At 35.8% G+C, this 24,174-nt stretch overlaps 2 protein-coding genes and 1 pseudogene across 2 annotated transcripts; all 3 read right to left on the bottom strand.

Annotated features, from left to right (window-relative positions):
* Nucleotides 1–2,184: 2,184 nt before the first annotated feature.
* LOC109191816 (exopolygalacturonase-like) lies at nt 2,185–3,838 on the bottom strand. Its single transcript, XM_019342497.1, has 3 exons — nt 3,637–3,838; nt 3,222–3,542; nt 2,185–3,148 (listed from the first exon to the last, which is right to left on the bottom strand). Exons 1-3 carry the CDS (start codon nt 3,766–3,768, stop codon nt 2,387–2,389), a joined length of 1,215 nt encoding a protein of 404 aa, XP_019198042.1. The 5' UTR covers nt 3,769–3,838; the 3' UTR covers nt 2,185–2,386.
* Nucleotides 3,839–9,695: 5,857 nt separating this feature from the next.
* On the bottom strand, nt 9,696–18,805 carry LOC109191817 (annotated as a pseudogene).
* Nucleotides 17,135–18,783, bottom strand: LOC109191815 (exopolygalacturonase-like). Its single transcript, XM_019342496.1, has 3 exons — nt 18,587–18,783; nt 18,172–18,492; nt 17,135–18,098 (listed from the first exon to the last, which is right to left on the bottom strand). Exons 1-3 carry the CDS (start codon nt 18,716–18,718, stop codon nt 17,337–17,339), a joined length of 1,215 nt encoding a protein of 404 aa, XP_019198041.1. The 5' UTR covers nt 18,719–18,783; the 3' UTR covers nt 17,135–17,336.
* Nucleotides 18,806–24,174: the final 5,369 nt, after the last annotated feature.

Consider the following 24,174-nt stretch of genomic DNA (forward strand, 5'->3'; position numbering starts at 1 on the left):
GCGTGTGGAGTGGACAATTCCACATTTTATCACAAAAGTATTTTAATTTATAGATCTTAGAGTAATTTCTTAAGGCCATTACAGGACCTGACGAGATTGTATTTAAGACATAAGGTTGAGAGAAATTGTATTTAAGACATTTCTAAAGAAGATAGCAACTCACAGGAGTTTCAAATGTACCTTAAAGTATAGTATATATAGTCCATGCTTTTTAATACTATTAGGATATCCATAACAAATTAAAACAACATTGTATCATAGTATACCAAATCTAACCCTAATATATTTCGAATATTCGGGTGGGTCAGATATGAAAATATACAACCCCACCCGAAATTCCTTATCCGGCATCGTTTAGGGTTGTTGTTCGGGTAGTGATCTTCGGATGCGGGTTGGGTCGGGGAGCTTGGTTTCAAAATTCGGACTGGACGGATTTTTCAGGTCGATCGAGTTATGCACAACTCTAGATATATTTGAGACGTGTTTAGAGCAAATCGACTCGAAGATGCAGGTCAAAACAACCCGGAATAGTTCAACCCCGTAGTTCCCCAAAGGGCCCAAGGCTCCGTTGTCGAACTTAGCCCCCCAAAGCTGACCACAAGATCACGAGTACAAATTAAATTTGACAATAAAAATTAGACTATTAGCAAAAAAAAAAACTAAAAAATAAAAAATAAAAAGCAAAGACACATCTTCTTTGTCGTCGAAAAATGGCATTGCCTAAAATAGGATTTTACATGAAAAAATCATCAAAAAAAAAAAAAAAAGAAGTTTGTTTCTAAAGATAAATTATAGGAAAAATAATAAACCATAGGATTTTGATTTGTCTTATATATAATATTGGATTCATGCTAGCTTGTCTTTTGGATTTTTCTTTTACTTTGACTTAATTGCGCCTCTGATCTTGTGTATTAAAAAATCAAAAGCAAAAAAAAAAAAAAAATGTTTGTAATGAACACATTATTTTTAATTGTCAATAATGAAGCTGCTTAAGAACGTAAACCTGCCCAGTACACACTAATAGCCTAAACTTACAATATAACCTGTAATCTCATCTGTCAAATCACATGCATTTCAACTTATTGCAATTCAACCAGCCAACCTAAACATGCATGCATGGGTAGAAATATCCCAACCATTACACTTATTCTCTACAAATTTCTTTCCAACTCTACAAGAATTCAAGAGGTAGAAGCCAACATAAACTTAGGACTGTGATGAATCCACAGTTTTGAGATCATTATTCCTCAAAATCCCCTTCACTTCCTTCTAGTTACTCTGATCTTTAAGTTCATCTTCAAGTTTCTCTTCAGCAATTCTCTGAAATTTAGTTAGATACAAGAATATATTAATTAAAGATTAAAGATGGGAATGAAATAAGAATTAAAATAGCATACAAAAGTAAGGTATTTGTTTGGCAGAGTTGACAAGCCCAGAATAACAATGCCACAACTCAATCAACTGTAGAGTGAGTATATCTCTGAAACTAGAAGGGATTGCTTCCAATTCATAACATTCATTAAGAATTAGGCGCTCAAGGACAGGGAAATCATTATCACCAGTGGCTTCGCAGCGCCTCAAATTTGATCCGTAAATAAGCAATGATTTTAACTGACCAAAACTACCTTCGGAATCCTCAAACACTTGCTCTGTACATTGGAATGGGCGCAACCATTGAAGTGTCTGTATGTATTGATGAACCACAGTTGGAGTACCCAACACAAATGTTGGGTATTCCAAAGGATTAGGGTCGTCGTCTGCACTATTTATGTTGGGTATTCCAAAGGATTAGGGTCGTCGTCTGCACTATTTTCTAAAACCACGGTAAATTTCAATCCTTTAACACTGGTAAACTGTTAAGAGACATGGATGGGCACAGAGCTAGGTATCTCAAAAGAATTAGATCCGTAACATATGAAGGTACATTAATGAAGTTGAGAGAACCTAAATGTACTACTCTCAATCTCTTGAAATGAGAGGTTGCAGGAAGTTGATAAACTTTTGGAGTCATATGATCATCATCATCATGAAAGCAAAAGAGGGAACCAAACCTGTTGATGGCAGTGTGCACATCAAGATTAGGATTCATTGATTCTAAACATAACCAACGTTGAGTCGTCCTTACAGATGGACGTGGTGAACACTTCCATAATAATCTAGATATTGCTTGCCACTTAATAATGATTGAAATATAAAGTAGGAAAGAATTGAAATTGAAAAAAAATGTATGGTACTATTGATAAATAGTAGCATAACAAATTTCACCTTATCAGTTGTGGGTTATCTGATCTGGTGCATCCATATCTATACATAAGTCCACACTGACAGATCTAAGTTGTTTATTTACAAATTAAATAAAGTCTAATACTTCTTCTTGGAGACGTGCTTACGCAGAAGCTTTAGCGTCATCACAAATTGGAGGGACGTTTTTGCCAGAGAGTGTTGGCTTCACGTTGCAACATTCCGATATGGCGCTGCCATTGGTTCCATGGTATTCCAAGTTCACCCCGGACATCTCTACTTTTTCACACGGTACTCCAGGGCTGCATAGTAACTTCACTGCCACCTTCGTCGCCGACGTCCCCTTTATTTCCTTGAAGCTAACGTCACTGATCTTTACTTTCGACGGGACGCCAGCCTTGCATTGATTCCAGGGGCAGTATTGTTGATCGATCAAAATTGGGGTGCTCACGTTGTCCATCCTCACATCTTCGAAGTGCATGCGGGTGGCGACGCCATCTGGAGATGCCGGCCACGTCTTGATCCTAACTCCGAACATAGTATTGATGAGTTTGCAGTTTTTGATGGACACGTCCTCCACCGGTTGTTCGTTAGGGTATCTTCCTAAACTTCCGATAGCGATTCCGTGGCCGGGGCCGCACTTCACATTTTCGATGGTCACCTTCTTGGCGCCATCCCCGAAGGAGATACAGTCATCGCCGGTCTTAATTTCGGCATCGTCCACCGTAACCCCTTCGGAACGCCCGATGTGGATTCCGTCGGTGTTTGCGCTGTCCGCCGGCGCACGGATTTTGATTTTATTCAACGTCAGGTTCTTGCATTGTATCACATTCATGTGGAAAAACTTGCTGTCCACAGACTTTATTCCTTTCACCACCGCGTTCGTCAACGTACCCAAGTTCATGTTCTATTTCAAAATAATAAGTAAAAGCAAAGAAAATAATAATAAAATCATATCCAAGATGAGATCGAGTACTTACAATGGGGAGGTTTTTACAAAGGGGATTATTCATATTCTCCTTACACTTGTTTATCTTCCAGGCGGCGGAACCTTGGCCGTTATAAGTACCGCCGGAGAGCGTAAAGTCTTTAATCATGCTGAACAAAATCCATCCATCTTTTGTTTTGAACTGATTGAGATCAGTTGGCGCGATCAATTTGGCACCTTCCGCATCAAATGTTACGGCACTCTTACAAGGACCTAGAAACCCAATCTGACCCAACCTATACTTGCCTTCCGGAACCTTGAGCGTGCTCGGCTCTGTCGCTTTGCATACCTCATCCCAAGCTTTCTTAAAAGCCTACTCAAATAAACCACAAAATACAATCAAACTATATATTTATGTACAGAGAGAGAGAGAGAAAGAGACAATACTATTGAATGTATGTTTGTACCGCAGTATCATCGCCATCGTCATCACCTTTTGCACCAGATGTTTTAACGTTAACTTCAACGCCCTGTATTGTTGCTACAAGATATGTCACATAGAAAAAAATCAATGCAGCTTGAATCGCATTGGAACCCATCTCTTTTTTTTTTTTTTGTGTATTTATTTTATTTTATTTTCCTTTATACAGCTGGTTGAGATACAGATGATATGGATTGTTGATGGGAAATTGAAATGATCGGGAGTGTGTATTTATAAGGTGAGAAGAGAAGTTTGCTGCCACGAATATGAACATAATTCTAGGAAAATTTTGGGGTGTGTTACAAGTGTTTGGTTCAACCGGATTCTTAATTAATTTGTACATAATTTTAGGAAATTTTTGTTGGGTGTGTTACAAGTGTTTGGTTCAACCGGATTATTAATTAATTTGTCTCATTACTAATTTTTAATCCTCAAAGCCTAATTGTGTGGAATTGACCATTGACGTAAATATTATGACAGACTTATACTATGAATTTTTTATTATTTCTTTTTAAACTTGAGTAACATATGCATACAGGGTAGATCCCAAAAAAAAAAAAAAAAAATCAATGAGGGTAAATATTAAAACGAAAATAAAAAGTTTCAAATTTGGTATAAATTACTGGATTAGATAACATATTGGATTTTAATTTGTTTCTATTTTTATCTTTAGTTATCGGCCGAGACTGTGAAAATATGAGAGGAGTGTAAACGAGCTGAGCCGAGCTCGAGCTCGATCGAGCTAGAAAATTGATGCTCAAGCTCGGCTCGGTTATGAAACAAGTCGACTCGAGTTTGGTTTGAGCTCGATATATATATATATATATATATATATATATATATATATATATATATATATATATATATATATATATATATATATATATATATATATATATATATATATATATATATATATATATATATATATATATATATGTATGTATGTATATATAGGGTTGCACTCATGTGCGAATAGGTGCCCAGTAGAGAAATGCGAATGAATATCATCCTTCCACGTGTCCAGATTAACAAATCTGATGTAATTTTAAAAAAACGACGCGGTGACATTTTTGTTAATAGTTCGAACTTTGATTGTCACGGCCCACTTCTAGGACATGACCCGGCCGTACCGTTACATGTAAACTTGTAACAATATGAAGCCTAACCGCACGAATCTCTCGAAACCTTCATAACAACACTTAAATACATAACAATTCCACAACCCAAAATGACGAAATATAATCGACTAGTACTTCCCAAAAGCTCATTAAATCCATACATAAATTTTTACAATCATGAGTAGTATGTCCAAAATACACCACAAGCACAACGAGTTACAAAAAATACAAGGGGTAAAGGGAATATCCAAAAGAAACAAAAATTCGTGATAAGCTCCAACACTAGGACTAAGTCTCCTACTTTCAAAAGTCACCTTTGAGACCCCACCACTTGTGCTCATGCTATTCACATATCCTTACTACTCTAAAACATGAGAAAATAAAATACAAATAATGAGCTAATGCCCAGTAAGTGATACTCCTCTCAACCCCGGATCAAGTAACCCCAAAATAATACAAAAAGCATTAGAGTAATAACTCGATGCAAAACTCGATCTTTAAACTATATTGAAGTCATAATATACTTTCATCATACTATACACAAGTTCACAAAACAAGAAACTTTAGCTACATGGGCCTCAACAATATTTCATAATACAATACTTTCAAAAGCATAAACCATACCTTAACATATGACTCATTGGCAACCTACTACCACCATTATATTCTGTGGCACATGCCATTATCGGTATAATGGTCCAAAAAAACTCGACGATTCGGAATGAGTCAGGCTCGACGATTCAGAATGAGCCGGATGGAACGTTCCAACAAATAATTCAAAAGACTCGACGATTCGGAATGAGTCAAGCTCGACGATTAGGAATGAGCAATTGGAAACGTTCCAAACCGAACAAAACAAACAACAAAAGGTAGGTTGCCTCATGAGTTTGACCGAACATTCAAAACAGTTCTTATAAACAAATAGCCCGATGTAGTAAAAATCATTTTCCTTAAAAAACCACATAACAAGTACATAGTCTATTGTACCAAGTTTTTCAAGTCACATATTTTCTTAAGATACATAATATTTCCAATTATTGATAATAAATTTATCAAACTAAGAAATATGCAAGTTATAAACCCTTCCCAAAATGATAATTTTCTTAGTACATAACTCGATCATTAAAAATCGTATAATAGTTTATTACACTAAAATAGTTTCAAAAGAGTTGAACTAGCTTATTGGAAAGAACTTAAGTTATTAAACATGAGGTCAATGGTTCAAGTCCTACTTTAAATAAATAATCCATTTTTTAAGCATAATATATATAAAACAAACACATAGAATATGCTAACAGGTAGAATCGAACCCATAACCATCCACCTGCACAACAACACTCTAGCCAATATAATCCACCATCAATACACATGGTGACAAATTACATCCAGAATACGTCTTATTCTAGTCTAAAACACAGTCCGGGCTGACCCAAAAACAAATTCAATCCCGAATACAACTTAACAATTTCAATCCAGGCTTCAGAATATATAGCTCAGTATTTTCAGACCCAAAAACAAATCATAGCCCAAAATATTTTAAACTCATACTAACCCTAAAATGGGTATTCAAAATAGTAGAGATTTCAAAATAGGTTATACATGGGTTTCGCAAAATAAGGAGAGAAGAGTTAACCACTTACCTAAAACATCCAAATCTTAGCTATTTAGCTCGCCCAAATTCTCCTTGTAAAAAATCCCTAATATTTTTAAACATCAATCTCAAGGGCTCAAATGATAAACCCAACTCAAAGAGTGAAATATGGAGGTCAAACTCACCTAGAATACTCTAATAGCTTTGAGATCTAAGCTTGAAGAAGATGGAGATCAAAGCTTCAAAGTTTTTCCCTTCCTCTATCTCTCTAGGCAATATTCTCTTTTTCTTCTTTCAAATGAGATGGTCTTCCAAGATAAAAGGGATTCCTTAAGCTTTAAGGATAAAGAGGGGTAACTTAGTAAATTCATCCAATATCAATTTTAATAACCTTTGACTTGTTGACCTATTTTAATAACATAGGTGTATTTTATTTCTAAGATAGTGGGTATTACATTGATGCAAGTAAAATGTGTTATAAATGCAAGTAGTTGGTGCATCTTTGCAAGTAAAATCACTTACAAGCAGGGACGGAGCCAGGACGGAAGAGTGCCCGCGGGGCCAACTACGATTGAAGTACTAAATCAAATACATTGATATCTCGTTAACATATCTTAAAATAATCATTACATTACAAATTCGATAAAGTTTAGAATAAATCATTTATAATTAAATCTATATTAAATTATTTTGCAATATGCTTTGTACGGTTGAAAGAATAAAAACATGCATGTTTTAAAAGACTATTGATTATTTCTTGAAAAACCCTCTTCACAACATAACATAATAGCAATTGTTTTCTCAAAAATCAGTTATATTTAAGTGACTGACACTTACACCAAATATGGCATTTAGCGGCGGTTACAAACCGTCACTACTGTGTTTCTCGTCGGTTATTCAACCATGACAAAATAGTGTGTCGGGAAGGATTTAGCGGCAGTTTTCTACAATTGCGGGAATTAACGGGAAACTTATTTCACGGCGGTTTTAAAACCGCCGCTAATATTTCTTTATTATTTACTTTAAATTTTAGTGACAATTTTAAAACATACCCTCGGAGTATGTCCGAATAAAATTTCTCAGTTCTAGGACTTGGCTGCTCCGCAGAGAGCGACCAGATTCCTTCCTGCTCCAACATTATCGTCATCTCTATTTTAAGGGAGCGTGTGGAGTGGACAATTTCACATTTTATCACAAAAGTATTTTAATTTATAGATCTTAGAGTAATTTCTTAAGGGCATTACCGGACCTGACGAGATTGTATTTAAGACATAAGGTTGAGAGAAATTATATTTAAGACATTTCTAAAGAAGATAGCAACTCACAGGAGTTTCAAATGTACCTTAAAGTATAGTATATATAGTCCATGCTTTTTAATACTATTAGGATATCCATAACAAATTAAAACAACATTGTATCATAGTATACCAAATCTAACCCTAATATATTTCGAATATTCGGGTGGGTCAGATATGAAAATATACAACCCCACCCGAAATTCCTTATCCGGCATCGTTTAGGGTTGTTGTTCGGGTAGTGATCTTCGGATGCGGGTTGGGTCGGGGAGCTTGGTTTCAAAATTCGGACTGGATGGATTTTTCAGGTCGATCGAGTTATGCACAACCCTAGATATATTTGAGACGTGTTTAGAGCAAATCGACTCGAAGATGCAGGTCAAAACAACCCGGAATAGTTCAACCCCATAGTTCCCCAAAGGGCCCAAGGCTCCGTTGTCGAACTTAGCCCCCCAAAGCTGACCACAAGATCACGAGTACAAATTAAATTTGACAATAAAAATTAGACTATTAGCAAAAAAAAACTAAAAAATAAAAAATAAAAAGCAAAGACACATCTTCTTTGTCGTCGAAAAATGGCATTGCCTAAAATAGGATTTTACATGAAAAAATCATCAAAAAAAAAAAGAAGTTTGTTTCTAAAGATAAATTATAGGAAAAATAATAAACCATAGGATTTTGATTTGTCTTATATATAATATTGGATTCATGCTAGCTTGTCTTTTGGATTTTTCTTTTACTTTGACTTAATTGCGCCTCTGATCTTGTGTATTAAAAAATCAAAAGCAAAAAAAAAAAAAAATGTTTGTAATGAACACATTATTTTTAATTGTCAATAATGAAGCTGCTTAAGAACGTAAACCTGCCCAGTACACACTAATAGCCTAAACTTACAATATAACCTGTAATCTCATCTGTCAAATCACATGCATTTCAACTTATTGCAATTCAACCAGCCAACCTAAACATGCATGCATGGGTAGAAATTTCCCAACCATTACACTTATTCTCTACAAATTTCTTTCCAACTCTACAAGAATTCAAGAGGTAGAAGCCAACATAAACTTAGGACTGTGATGAATCCACAGTTTTGAGATCATTATTCCTCAAAATCCCCTTCACTTCCTTTACTCTGATCTTTAAGTTCATCTTCAAGTTTCTCTTCAGCAATTCTCTGAAATTTAGTTAGATACAAGAATATATTAATTAAAGATTAAAGATGGGAATGAAATAAGAATTCAAATAGCATACAAAAGTAAGGTATTTGTTTGGCAGAGTTGACAAGCCCAGAATAACAATGCCACAACTCAATCAACTGTAGAGTGAGTATATCTCTGAAACTAGAAGGGATTGCTTCCAATTCATAACATTCATTAAGAATTAGGCGCTCAAGGACAGGGAAATCATTATCACCAGTGGCTTCGCAGCGCCTCAAATTTGATCCGTAAATAAGCAATGATTTTAACTGACCAAAACTACCTTCGGAATCCTCAAACACTTGCTCTGTACATTGGAATGGGCGCAACCATTGAAGTGTCTGTATGTATTGATGAACCACAGTTGGAGTACCCAACACAAATGTTGGGTATTCCAAAGGATTAGGGTCGTCGTCTGCACTATTTATGTTGGGTATTCCAAAGGATTAGGGTCGTCGTCTGCACTATTTTCTAAAACCACTGTAAATTCCAATCCTTTAACACTGGTAAACTGTTAAGAGACATGGATGGGCACAGAGCTAGGTATCTCAAAAGAATTAGATCCGTAACATATGAAGGTACATTAATGAAGTTGAGAGAACCTAAATGTACTACTCTCAATCTCTTGAAATGAGAGGTTGCAGGAAGTTGATAAACTTTTGGAGTCATATGATCATCATCATCATGAAAGCAAAAGAGGGAACCAAACCTGTTGATGGCAGTGTGCACATCAAGATTAGGATTCATTGATTCTAAACATAACCAACGTTGAGTCGTCCTTACAGATGGACGTGGTGAACACTTCCATAATAATCTAGATATTGCTTGCCACTTAATTATGATTGAAATATAAAGTAGGAAAGAATTGAAATTGAAAAAAAATGTATGGTACTATTGATAAATAGTAGCATAACAAATTTCACCTTATCAGTTGTGGGTTATCTGATCTGGTGCATCCATATCTATACATAAGTCCACACTGACAGATCTAAGTTGTTTATTTACAAATTAAATAAAGTCTAATACTTCTTCTTGGAGACGTGCTTACGCAGAAGCTTTAGCGTCATCACAAATTGGAGGGACGTTTTTGCCAGAGAGTGTTGGCTTCACGTTGCAACATTCCGATATGGCGCTGCCATTGGTTCCATGGTATTCCAAGTTCACCCCGGACATCTCTACTTTTTCACACGGTACTCCAGGGCTGCATAGTAACTTCACTGCCACCTTCGTCGCCGACGTCCCCTTTATTTCCTTGAAGCTAACGTCACTGATCTTTACTTTCGACGGGACGCCAGCCTTGCATTGATTCCAGGGGCAGTATTGTTGATCGATCAAAATTGGGGTGCTCACGTTGTCCATCCTCACATCTTCGAAGTGCATGCGGGTGGCGACGCCCTCTGGAGATGCCGGCCACGTCTTGATCCTAACTCCGAACATAGTATTGATGAGTTTGCAGTTTTTGATGGACACGTCCTCCACCGGTTGTTCGTTAGGGTATCTTCCTAAACTTCCGATAGCGATTCCGTGGCCGGGGCCGCACTTCACATTTTCGATGGTCACCTTCTTGGCGCCATCCCCGAAGGAGATACAGTCATCGCCGGTCTTAATTTCGGCATCGTCCACCGTAACCCCTTCGGAACGCCCGATGTGGATTCCGTCGGTGTTTGCGCTGTCCGCCGGCGCACGGATTTTGATTTTATTCAACGTCAGGTTCTTGCATTGTATCACATTCATGTGGAAAAACTTGCTGTCCACAGACTTTATTCCTTTCACCACCGCGTTCGTCAACGTACCCAAGTTCATGTTCTATTTCAAAATAATAAGTAAAAGCAAAGAAAATAATAATAAAATCATATCCAAGATGAGATCGAGTACTTACAATGGGGAGGTTTTTACAAAGGGGATTATTCATATTCTCCTTACACTTGTTTATCTTCCAGGCGGCGGAACCTTGGCCGTTATAAGTACCGCCGGAGAGCGTAAAGTCTTTAATCATGCTGAACAAAATCCATCCATCTTTAGTTTTGAACTGACTGAGATCAGGTTGGCGCGATCAATTTGGCACCTTCCGCATAAAATGTTACGGCACTCTTACAAGGACCTAGAAACCCAATCTGACCCAACCTATACTTGCCTTCCGGAACCTTGAGCGTGCTCGGCTCTGTTGCTTTGCATACCTCATCCCAAGCTTTCTTAAAAGCCTACTCAAATAAACCACAAAATACAATCAAACTATATATTTATGTACAGAGAGAGAGAGAGAGAAAGAGACAATACTATTGCATGTATGTTTGTACCGCAGTATCATCGCCATCGTCATCACCTTTTGCACCAGATGTTTTAACGTTAACTTCAACGCCCTGTATTGTTGCTACAAGATATGTCACATAGAAAAAAATCAATGCAGCTTGAATCGCATTGGAACCCATCTCTTTTTTTTTTTTTTTTGTGTATTTATTTTATTTTATTTTATTTTCCTTTATACCTGGTTGAGATACAGATGGATTGTTGATGGGAAATTGAAATGATCGGGAGTGTGTATTTATAAGGTGAGAAGAGAAGTTTGCTGCCACGAATATGAACATAATTCTAGGAAAATTTTGGGGTGTGTTACAAGTGTTTGGTTCAACCGGATTCTTAATTAATTTGTACATAATTCTAGGAAAATTTTGTTGGGTGTGTTACAAGTGTTTGGTTCAACCGGATTATTAATTAATTTGTCTCATTACTAATTTTTAATCCTCAAAGCCTAATTGTGTGGAACTGACCATTGACGTAAATATTATGACAGACTTATTCTATGAATTTTTTATTATTTCTTTTTAAACTTGAGTAACATATGCATACAGGGTAGATCCCAAAAAAAAAAAAAAAAAAATCAATGAGGGTAAATATTAAAACGAAAATAAAAAGTTTCAAATTTGGTATAAATTATTGGATTAGATAACATATTGGATTTTAATTTGTTTCTATTTTTATCTTTAGTTATCGGCCGAGACTGTGAAAATATGAGAGGAGTGTAAACGAGCTGAGCCGAGCTCGAGCTCGATTGAGCTAGAAAATTGATGCTCAAGCTCGGCTCGGTTATGAAACAAGTCGACTCGAGTTTGGTTTGAGCTCGATATATATATATATATATATATATATATATATATATATATATATATATATATATATATATATATATATAGGGTTGCACTCCTGTGCGAATAGGTGCCCAGTAGAGAAATGCGAATGAATATCATCCTTCCACGTGTCCAGATTAACAAATCTGATGTAATTTTAAAAAAACGACGCGGTGACATTTTTGTTAATAGTTCGAACTTTGATTGTCACGCCCCACTTCTAGGACATGACCCGGCCGTACCGTTACATGTAAACTTGTAACAATATGAAGCCTAACCGCACGAATCTCTCGAAACCTTCATAACAACACTTAAATACATAACAATTCCACAACCCAAAATGACGAAATATAATCGACTAGTACTTCCCAAAAGCTCATTAAATCCATACATAAATTTTTACAATCATGAGTAGTATGTCCAAAATACACCACAAGCACAACGGGTTACAAAAAATACAAGGGGTAAAGGGAATATCCAAAAGAAACAAAAATTCGTGATAAGCTCCAACACTAGGACTAAGTCTCCTACTTTCAAAAGTCACCTTTGAGACCCCACCACTTGTGCTCATGCTATTCACATATCCTTACTACTCTGAAACATGAGAAAATAAAATACAAATAATGAGCTAATGCCCAGTAAGTGATACTCCTCTCAACCCCGGATCAAGTAACCCCAAAATAATACAAAAAGCATTAGAGTAATAACTCGATGCAAAACTCGATCTTTAAACTATATTGAAGTCATAATATACTTTCATCATACTATACACAAGTTCACAAAACAAGAAACTTTAGCTACATGGGCCTCAACAATATTTCATAATACAATACTTTCAAAAGCATAAACCATACCTTAACATATGACTCATTGGCAACCTACTACCACCATTATATTCTGTGGCACATGCCATTATCGGTATAATGGTCCAAAAAAACTCGACGATTCGGAATGAGTCAGGCTCGACGATTCAGAATGAGCCGGATGGAACGTTCCAACAAATAATTCAAAAGACTCGACGATTCGGAATGAGTCAAGCTCGACGATTAGGAATGAGCAATTGGGAACGTTCCAAACCGAACAAAACAAACAACAAAAGGTAGGTTGCCTCATGAGTTTGACCGAACATTCAAAACAGTTCTTATAAACAAATAGCCCGATGTAGTAAAAATCATTTTCCTTAAAAAACCACATAACAAGTACATAGTCTATTGTACCAAGTTTTTCAAGTCACATATTTTCTTAAGATACATAATATTTCAAATTATTGATAATAAATTTATCAAACTAAGAAATATGCAAGTTATAAACCCTTCCCAAAATGATAATTTTCTTAGTACATAACTCGATCATTAAAAATCGTATAATAGTTTATTACACTAAAATAGTTTCAAAAGAGTTGAACTAGCTTATTGGAAAGAACTTAAGTTATTAAACATGAGGTCAATGGTTCAAGTCCTACTTTAAATAAATAATCCATTTTTTAAGCATAATATATATAAAACAAACACATAGAATATGCTAACAGGTAGAATCGAACCCATAACCATCCACCTACACAACAACACTCTAGCCAATATAATCCACCATCAATACACATGGTGACAAATTACATCCAGAATACGTCTTATTCTAGTCTAAAACACAGTCCGGGCTGACCCAAAAACAAATTCAATCCCGAATACAACTTAACAATTTCAATCCAGGCTTCAGAATATATAGCTCAGTATTTTCAGACCCAAAAACAAATCATAGCCCAAAATATTTTAAACTCATACTAACCCTAAAATGGGTATTCAAAATAGTAGAGATTTCAAAATAGGTTATACATGGGTTTCGCAAAATAAGGAGAGAAGAGTTAACCACTTACCTAAAACATCCAAATCTTAGCTATTTAGCTCGCCCAAATTCTCCTTGTAAAAAATCCCTAATATTTTTAAACATCAATCTCAAGGGCTCAAATGATAAACCCAACTCAAAGAGTGAAATATGGAGGTCAAACTCACCTAGAATACTCTAATAGCTTTGAGATCTAAGCTTGAAGAAGATGGAGATCAAAGCTTCAAAGTTTTTCCCTTCCTCTATCTCTCTAGGCAATATTCTCTTTTTCTTCTTTCAAATGAGATGGTCTTCCAAGATAAAAGGGATTCCTTAAGCTTTAAGGATAAAGAGGGGTAACTTAGTAAATTCATCCAATATCAATTTTAATAACCTTTGACTTGTTGACCTATTTTAATAACATAGGTGTATTTTATTTCTAAGATAGTGGGTATTACATTGATGCAAGTAAAATGTGTTATAAATGCAAGTAGTTGGTGCATCTTTGCAAGTAAAATCACTTACAAGCAGGGACGGAGCCAGGACGGAAGAGTGCCCGCGGGGCCAACTACGATTGAAGTACTAAATCAAATACATTGATATCTCGTTAACATATCTTAAAATAATCATTACATTACAAATTCGATAAAGTTTAGAATAAATCATTTATAATTAAATCTATATTAAATTATTTTGCAATATGCTTTGTACGGTTGAAAGAATAAAAACATGCATGTTTTAAAAGACTATTGATTATTTCTTGAAAAACCCTCTTCACAACATAACATAATAGCAATTGTTTTCTCAAAAATCAGTTATATTTAAGTGACTGACACTTACACCAAATATGGCATTTAGCGGCGGTTACAAACCGTCACTACTGTGTTTCTCGTCGGTTATTCAACCATGACAAAATAGTGTGTCGGGAAGGATTTAGCGGCAGTTTTCTACAATTGCGGGAATTAACGGGAAACTTATTTCACGGCGGTTTTAAAACCGCCGCTAATATTTCTTTATTATTTACTTTAAATTTTAGTGACAATTTTAAAACATACCCTCGGAGTATGTCCGAATAAAATTTCTCAGTTCTAGGACTTGGCTGCTCCGCAGAGAGCGACCAGATTCCTTCCTGCTCCAACATTATCGTCATCTCTATTTTAAGGGAGCGTGTGGAGTGGACAATTTCACATTTTATCACAAAAGTATTTTAATTTATAGATCTTAGAGTAATTTCTTAAGGGCATTACCGGACCTGACGAGATTGTATTTAAGACATAAGGTTGAGAGAAATTATATTTAAGACATTTCTAAAGAAGATAGCAACTCACAGGAGTTTCAAATGTACCTTAAAGTATAGTATATATAGTCCATGCTTTTTAATACTATTAGGATATCCATAACAAATTAAAACAACATTGTATCATAGTATACCAAATCTAACCCTAATATATTTCGAATATTCGGGTGGGTCAGATATGAAAATATACAACCCCACCCGAAATTCCTTATCCGGCATCGTTTAGGGTTGTTGTTCGGGTAGTGATCTTCGGATGCGGGTTGGGTCGGGGAGCTTGGTTTCAAAATTCGGACTGGATGGATTTTTCAGGTCGATCGAGTTATGCACAACCCTAGATATATTTGAGACGTGTTTAGAGCAAATCGACTCGAAGATGCAGGTCAAAACAACCCGGAATAGTTCAACCCCATAGTTCCCCAAAGGGCCCAAGGCTCCGTTGTCGAACTTAGCCCCCCAAAGCTGACCACAAGATCACGAGTACAAATTAAATTTGACAATAAAAATTAGACTATTAGCAAAAAAAAACTAAAAAATAAAAAATAAAAAGCAAAGACACATCTTCTTTGTCGTCGAAAAATGGCATTGCCTAAAATAGGATTTTACATGAAAAAATCATCAAAAAAAAAAAGAAGTTTGTTTCTAAAGATAAATTATAGGAAAAATAATAAACCATAGGATTTTGATTTGTCTTATATATAATATTGGATTCATGCTAGCTTGTCTTTTGGATTTTTCTTTTACTTTGACTTAATTGCGCCTCTGATCTTGTGTATTAAAAAATCAAAAGCAAAAAAAAAAAAAAAAATGTTTGTAATGAACACATTATTTTTAATTGTCAATAATGAAGCTGCTTAAGAACGTAAACCTGCCCAGTACACACTAATAGCCTAAACTTACAATATAACCTGTAATCTCATCTGTCAAATCACATGCATTTCAACTTATTGCAATTCAACCAGCCAACCTAAACATGCATGCATGGGTAGAAATTTCCCAACCATTACACTTATTCTCTACAAATTTCTTTCCAACTCTACAAGAATTCAAGAGGTAGAAGCCAACATAAACTTAGGACTGTGATGAATCCACAGTTTTGAGATCATTATTCCTCAAAATCCCCTTCACTTCCTTTACTCTGATCTTTAAGTTCATCTTCAAGTTTCTCTTCAGCAATTCTCTGAAATTTAGTTAGATACAAGAATATATTAATTAAAGATTAAAGATGGGAATGAAATAAGAATTCAAATAGCATACAAAAGTAAGGTATTTGTTTGGCAGAGTTGACAAGCCCAGAATAACAATGCCACAACTCAATCAACTGTAGAGTGAGTATATCTCTGAAACTAGAAGGGATTGCTTCCAATTCATAACATTCATTAAGAATTAGGCGCTCAAGGACAGGGAAATCATTATCACCAGTGGCTTCGCAGCGCCTCAAATTTGATCCGTAAATAAGCAATGATTTTAACTGACCAAAACTACCTTCGGAATCCTCAAACACTTGCTCTGTACATTGGAATGGGCGCAACCATTGAAGTGTCTGTATGTATTGATGAACCACAGTTGGAGTACCCAACACAAATGTTGGGTATTCCAAAGGATTAGGGTCGTCGTCTGCACTATTTATGTTGGGTATTCCAAAGGATTAGGGTCGTCGTCTGCACTATTTTCTAAAACCACTGTAAATTCCAATCCTTTAACACTGGTAAACTGTTAAGAGACATGGATGGGCACAGAGCTAGGTATCTCAAAAGAATTAGATCCGTAACATATGAAGGTACATTAATGAAGTTGAGAGAACCTAAATGTACTACTCTCAATCTCTTGAAATGAGAGGTTGCAGGAAGTTGATAAACTTTTGGAGTCATATGATCATCATCATCATGAAAGCAAAAGAGGGAACCAAACCTGTTGATGGCAGTGTGCACATCAAGATTAGGATTCATTGATTCTAAACATAACCAACGTTGAGTCGTCCTTACAGATGGACGTGGTGAACACTTCCATAATAATCTAGATATTGCTTGCCACTTAATTATGATTGAAATATAAAGTAGGAAAGAATTGAAATTGAAAAAAAATGTATGGTACTATTGATAAATAGTAGCATAACAAATTTCACCTTATCAGTTGTGGGTTATCTGATCTGGTGCATCCATATCTATACATAAGTCCACACTGACAGATCTAAGTTGTTTATTTACAAATTAAATAAAGTCAAATACTTCTTCTTGGAGACGTGCTTACGCGGAAGCTTTAGCGTCATCACAAATTGGAGGGACGTTTTTGCCAGAGAGTGTTGGCTTCACGTTGCAACATTCCGATATGGCGCTGCCATTGGTTCCATGGTATTCCAAGTTCACCCCGGACATCTCTACTTTTTCACACGGTACTCCAGGGCTGCATAGTAACTTCACTGCCACCTTCGTCGCCGACGTCCCCTTTATTTCCTTGAAGCTAACGTCACTGATCTTTACTTTCGACGGGACGCCAGCCTTGCATTGATTCCAGGGGCAGTATTGTTGATCGATCAAAATTGGGGTGCTCACGTTGTCCATCCTCACATCTTCGAAGTGCATGCGGGTGGCGACGCCCTCTGGAGATGCCGGCCACGTCTTGATCCTAACTCCGAACATAGTATTGATGAGTTTGCAGTTTTTGATGGACACGTCCTCCACCGGTTGTTCGTTAGGGTATCTTCCTAAACTTCCGATAGCGATTCCGTGGCCGGGGCCGCACTTCACATTTTCGATGGTCACCTTCTTGGCGCCATCCCCGAAGGAGATACAGTCATCGCCGGTCTTAATTTCGGCATCGTCCACCGTAACCCCTTCGGAACGCCCGATGTGGATTCCGTCGGTGTTTGCGCTGTCCGCCGGCGCACGGATTTTGATTTTATTCAACGTCAGGTTCTTGCATTGTATCACATTCATGTGGAAAAACTTGCTGTCCACAGACTTTATTCCTTTCACCACCGCGTTCGTCAACGTACCCAAGTTCATGTTCTATTTCAAAATAATAAGTAAAAGCAAAGAAAATAATAATAAAATCATATCCAACATGAGATCGAGTACTTACAATGGGGAGGTTTTTACAAAGGGGATTATTCATATTCTCCTTACACTTGTTTATCTTCCAGGCGGCGGAACCTTGGCCGTTATAAGTACCGCCGGAGAGCGTAAAGTCTTTAATCATGCTGAACAAAATCCATCCATCTTTTGTTTTGAACTGACTAAGATCAGTTGGCGCGATCAATTTAGCACCTTCCGCATCAAATGTTACGGCACTCTTACAAGGACCTAGAAACCCAATCTGACCCAACCTATACTTGCCTTCCGGAACCTTGAGCGTGCTCGGCTCTGTCGCTTTGCATACCTCATCCCAAGCTTTCTTAAAAGCCTACTCAAATAAACCACAAAATACAATCAAACTATATATTTATGTACAGAGAGAGAGAGAGAAAGAGACAATACTATTGCATGTATGTTTGTACCGCAGTATCATCGCCATCGTCATCACCTTTTGCACCAGATGTTTTAACGTTAACTTCAACGCCCTGTATTGTTGCTACAAGATATGTCACATAGAAAAAAATCAATGCAGCTTGAATCGCATTGGAACCCATCTCTTTTTTTTTTTTTTGTGTATTTATTTTATTTTATTTTATTTTCCTTTATACAGCTGGTTGAGATACAGATGATATGGATTGTTGATGGGAAATTGAAATGATCGGGAGTGTGTATTTATAAGGTGAGAACAGAAGTTTGCTGCCACGAATATGAACATAATTCTAGGAAAATTTTGGGGTGTGTTACAAGTGTTTGGTTCAACCGGATTCTTAATTAATTTGTACATAATTCTAGGAAAATTTTGTTGGGTGTGTTACAAGTGTTTGGTTCAACCGGATTCTTAATTAATTTGTCTCATTACTAATTTTTAATCCTCAAAGCCTAATTGTGTGGAACTGACCATTGATGTAAATATTATGACAGACTTATTCTATGAATTTTTTATTATTTCTTTTTAAACTTGAGTAACATATGCATACAGGGTAGATCCCAAAAGAAAAAAAAATAAATCAATGAGGGTAAATATTAAAACGAAAATAAAAAGTTTCAAATTTGGTATAAATTATTGGATTAGATAACATATTGGATTTTAATTTGTTTCTATTTTTATCTTTAGTTATCGGCCGAGACTGTGAAAATATGAGAGGAGTGTAAACGAGCTGAGCCGAGCTCGAGCTCGATTGAGCTAGAAAATTGATGCTCAAGCTCGGCTCGGTTATGAAACAAGTCGACTCGAGTTTGGTTTGAGCTCGATATATATATATATATATATATATATATATATATATATATATATATATATATATATATATATATATATATATATATATATATATATATATAGGGTTGCACTCCTGTGCGAATAGGTGCCCAGTAGAGAAATGCGAATGAATATCATCCTTCCACGTGTCCAGATTAACAAATCTGATGTAATTTTAAAAAAACGACGCGGTGACATTTTTGTTAATAGTTCGAACTTTGATTGTCACGCCCCACTTCTAGGACATGACCCGGCCGTACCGTTACATGAAAACTTGTAACAATATGAAGCCTAACCGCACGAATCTCTCGAAACCTTCATAACAACACTTAAATACATAACAATTCCACAACCCAAAATGACGAAATATAATCGACTAGTACTTCCCAAAAGCTCATTAAATCCATACATAAATTTTTACAATCATGAGTAGTATGTCCAAAATACACCACAAGCACAACGAGTTATTACAAAAAATACAAGGGGTAAAGGGAATATCCAAAAGAAACAAAAATTCGTGATAAGCTCCAACACTAGGACTAAGTCTCCTACTTTCAAAAGTCACCTTTGAGACCCCACCACTTGTGCTCATGCTATTCACATATCCTTACTACTCTGAAACATGAGAAAATAAAATACAAATAATGAGCTAATGCCCAGTAAGTGATACTCCTCTCAACCCCGGATCAAGTAACCCCAAAATAATACAAAAAGCATTAGAGTAATAACTCGATGCAAAACTCGATCTTTAAACTATATTGAAGTCATAATATACTTTCATCATACTATACACAAGTTCACAAAACAAGAAACTTTAGCTACATGGGCCTCAACAATATTTCATAATACAATACTTTCAAAAGCATAAACCATACCTTAACATATGACTCATTGGCAACCTACTACCACCATTATATTCTGTGGCACATGCCATTATCGGTATAATGGTCCAAAAAAACTCGACGATTCGGAATGAGTCAGGCTCGACGATTCAGAATGAGCCGGATGGAACGTTCCAACAAATAATTCAAAAGACTCGACGATTCGGAATGAGTCAAGCTCGACGATTAGGAATGAGCAATTGGGAACGTTCCAAACCGAACAAAACAAACAACAAAAGGTAGGTTGCCTCATGAGTTTGACCGAACATTCAAAACAGTTCTTATAAACAAATAGCCCGATGTAGTAAAAATCATTTTCCTTAAAAAACCACATAACAAGTACATAGTCTATTGTACCAAGTTTTTCAAGTCACATATTTTCTTAAGATACATAATATTTCCAATTATTGATAATAAATTTATCAAACTAAGAAATATGCAAGGTATAAACCCTTCCCAAAATGATAATTTTCTTAGTACATAACTCGATCATTAAAAATCGTATAATAGTTTATTACACTAAAATAGTTTCAAAAGAGTTGAACTAGCTTATTGGAAAGAACTTAAGTTATTAAACATGAGGTCAATGGTTCAAGTCCTACTTTAAATAAATAATCCATTTTTTAAGCATAATATATATAAAACAAACACATAGAATATGCTAACAGGTAGAATCGAACCCATAACCATCCACCTGCACAACAACACTCTAGCCAATATAATCCACCATCAATACACATGGTGACAAATTACATCCAGAATACGTCTTATTCTAGTCTAAAACACAGTCCGGGCTGACCCAAAAACAAATTCAATCCCGAATACAACTTAACAATTTCAATCCAGGCTTCAGAATATATAGCTCAGTATTTTCAGACCCAAAAACAAATCATAGCCCAAAATATTTTAAACTCATACTAACCCTAAAATGGGTATTCAAAATAGTAGAGATTTCAAAATAGGTTATACATGGGGTTCGCAAAATAAGGAGAGAAGAGTTAACCACTTACCTAAAACATCCAAATCTTAGCTATTTAGCTCGCCCAAATTCTCCTTGTAAAAAATCCCTAATATTTTTAAACATCAATCTCAAGGGCTCAAATGATAAACCCAACTCAAAGAGTGAAATATGGAGGTCAAACTCACCTAGAATACTCTAATAGCTTTGAGATCTAAGCTTGAAGAAGATGGAGATCAAAGCTTCAAGGTTTTTCCCTTCCTCTATCTCTCTAGGCAATATTCTCTTTTTCTTCTTTCAAATGAGATGGTCTTCCAAGATAAAAAGGGATTCCTTAAGCTTTAAGGATAAAGAGGGGTAACTTAGTAAATTCATCCAATATCAATTTTAATAACCTTTGACTTGTTGACCTATTTTAATAACATAGGTATATTTTATTTCTAAGATAGTGGGTATTACATTGATGCAAGTTTAATGTGTTATAAATGCAAGTAGTTGGTGCATCTTTGCAAGTAAAATCACTTACAAGCAGGGACGGAGCCAGGACGGAAGAGTGCCCGCGGGGCCAACTACGATTGAAGTACTAAATCAAATACATTGATATCTCGTTAACATATCTTAAAATAATCATTACATTACAAATTCGATAAAGTTTAGAATAAATCATTTATAATTAAATCTATATTAAATTATTTTGCAATATGCTTTGTACGGTTGAAAGAATAAAAACATGCATGTTTTAAAAGACTATTGATTATTTCTTGAAAAACCCTCTTCACAACATAACATAATAGCAATTGTTTTCTCAAAAATCAGTTATATTTAAGTGACTGACACTTACACCAAATATGGCATTTAGCGGCGGTTACAAACCGTCACTACTGTGTTTCTCGTCGGTTATTCAACCATGACTAAATAGTGCGTCGGGAAGGATTTAGCGGCAGTTTTCTACAACTGCGGGAATTAACGGGAAACTTATTTCACGGCGGTTTTAAAACCGCCGCTAATATTTCTTTATTATTTACTTTAAATTTTTGCGACAATTTTAAAACATACCCTCGGAGTATGTCCGAATAAAATTTCTCAGTTCTAGGACTTGGCTGCTCTGCAGAGAGCGACCAGATTCCTTCCTGCTCCAACATTATCGTCATCTCTATTTTAAGGGAGCGTGTGGAGTGGACAATTCCACATTTTATCACAAAAGTATTTTAATTTATAGATCTTAGAGTAATTTCTTAAGGCCATTACAGGACCTGACGAGATTGTATTTAAGACATAAGGTTGAGAGAAATTATATTTAAGACATTTCTAAAGAAGATAGCAACTCACAGGAGTTTCAAATGTACCTTAAAGTATAGTATATATAGTCCATGCTTTTTAATACTATTAGGATATCCATAACAAATTAAAACAACATTGTATCATAGTATACCAAATCTAACCCTAATATATTTCGAATATTCGGGTGGGTCAGATATGAAAATATACAACCCCACCCGAAATTTCTTATCCGGCATCGTTTAGGGTTGTTGTTCGGGTAGTGATCTTCGGATGCGGGTTGGGTCGGGGAGCTTGGTTTCAAAATTCGGACTGAACGGATTTTTCAGGTCGATCGAGTTATGCACAACTCTAGATATATTTGAGATGTGTTTAGAGCAAATCGACTCGAAGATGCAGGTCAAAACAACCCGGAATAGTTCAACCCCGTAGTTCCCCAAAGGGCCCAAGGCTCCGTTGTCGAACTTAGCCCCCCAAAGCTGACCACAAGATCACGAGTACAAATTAAATTTGACAATAAAAATTAGACTATTAGCAAAAAAAAAAAACTAAAAAATAAAAAATAAAAAGCAAAGACACATCTTCTTTGTCGTCGAAAAATGGCATTGCCTAAAATAGGATTTTACATGAAAAAATCATCAAAAAAAAAAAAAAAGAAGTTTGTTTCTAAAGATAAATTATAGGAAAAATAATAAACCATAGGATTTTGATTTGTCTTATATATAATATTGGATTCATGCTAGCTTGTCTTTTGGATTTTTCTTTTACTTTGACTTAATTGCGCCTCTGATCTTGTGTATTAAAAAATCAAAAGCAAAAAAAAAAAAAAATGTTTGTAATGAACACATTATTTTTAATTGTCAATAATGAAGCTGCTTAAGAACGTAAACCTGCCCAGTACACACTAATAGCCTAAACTTACAATATAACCTGTAATCTCATCTGTCAAATCACATGCATTTCAACTTATTGCAATTCAACCAGCCAACCTAAACATGCATGCATGGGTAGAAATATCCCAACCATTACACTTATTCTCTACAAATTTCTTTCCAACTCTACAAGAATTCAAGAGGTAGAAGCCAACATAAACTTAGGACTGTGATGAATCCACAGTTTTGAGATCATTATTCCTCAAAATCCCCTTCACTTCCTTCTAGTTACTCTGATCTTTAAGTTTATCTTCAAGTTTCTCTTCAGCAATTCTCTGAAATTTAGTTAGATACAAGAATATATTAATTAAAGATTAAAGATGGGAATGAAATAAGAATTCAAATAGCATACAAAAGTAAGGTATTTGTTTGGCAGAGTTGACAAGCCCAGAATAACAATGCCACAACTCAATCAACTGTAGAGTGAGTATATCTCTGAAACTAGAAGGGATTGCTTCCAATTCATAACATTCATTAAGAATTAGGCGCTCAAGGACAGGGAAATCATTATCACCAGTGGCTTCGCAGCGCCTCAAATTTGATCCGTAAATAAGCAATGATTTTAACTGACCAAAACTACCTTCGGAATCCTCAAACACTTGCTCTGTACATTGGAATGGGCGCAACCATTGAAGTGTCTGTATGTATTGATGAACCACAGTTGGAGTACCCAACACAAATGTTGGGTATTCCAAAGGATTAG

Source organism: Ipomoea nil, unplaced genomic scaffold, assembly GCF_001879475.1.
Source record: "Ipomoea nil cultivar Tokyo-kokei standard unplaced genomic scaffold, Asagao_1.1 scaffold1720, whole genome shotgun sequence".
Classification (NCBI taxonomy): domain Eukaryota; kingdom Viridiplantae; phylum Streptophyta; class Magnoliopsida; order Solanales; family Convolvulaceae; genus Ipomoea; species Ipomoea nil.

What these genes read in the sequence shown, in the direction of transcription:
- LOC109191816 (XM_019342497.1), bottom strand. Translation starts at nt 3,768, where the DNA reads ATGGGTTCCAATGCGATTCAAGCTGCATTGATTTTTTTCTATGTGACA. An exon ending in ACGATGGCGATGATACTGCG is followed by an intron (nt 3,543 to 3,636) that starts GTACAAACATAC and finishes TTATTTGAGTAG; the next exon opens with GCTTTTAAGAAAGCTTGGGA. An exon ending in TTTGTAAAAACCTCCCCATT is followed by an intron (nt 3,149 to 3,221) that starts GTAAGTACTCGA and finishes ATTTTGAAATAG; the next exon opens with AACATGAACTTGGGTACGTT.
- LOC109191815 (XM_019342496.1), bottom strand. Translation starts at nt 18,718, where the DNA reads ATGGGTTCCAATGCGATTCAAGCTGCATTGATTTTTTTCTATGTGACA. An exon ending in ACGATGGCGATGATACTGCG is followed by an intron (nt 18,493 to 18,586) that starts GTACAAACATAC and finishes TTATTTGAGTAG; the next exon opens with GCTTTTAAGAAAGCTTGGGA. An exon ending in TTTGTAAAAACCTCCCCATT is followed by an intron (nt 18,099 to 18,171) that starts GTAAGTACTCGA and finishes ATTTTGAAATAG; the next exon opens with AACATGAACTTGGGTACGTT.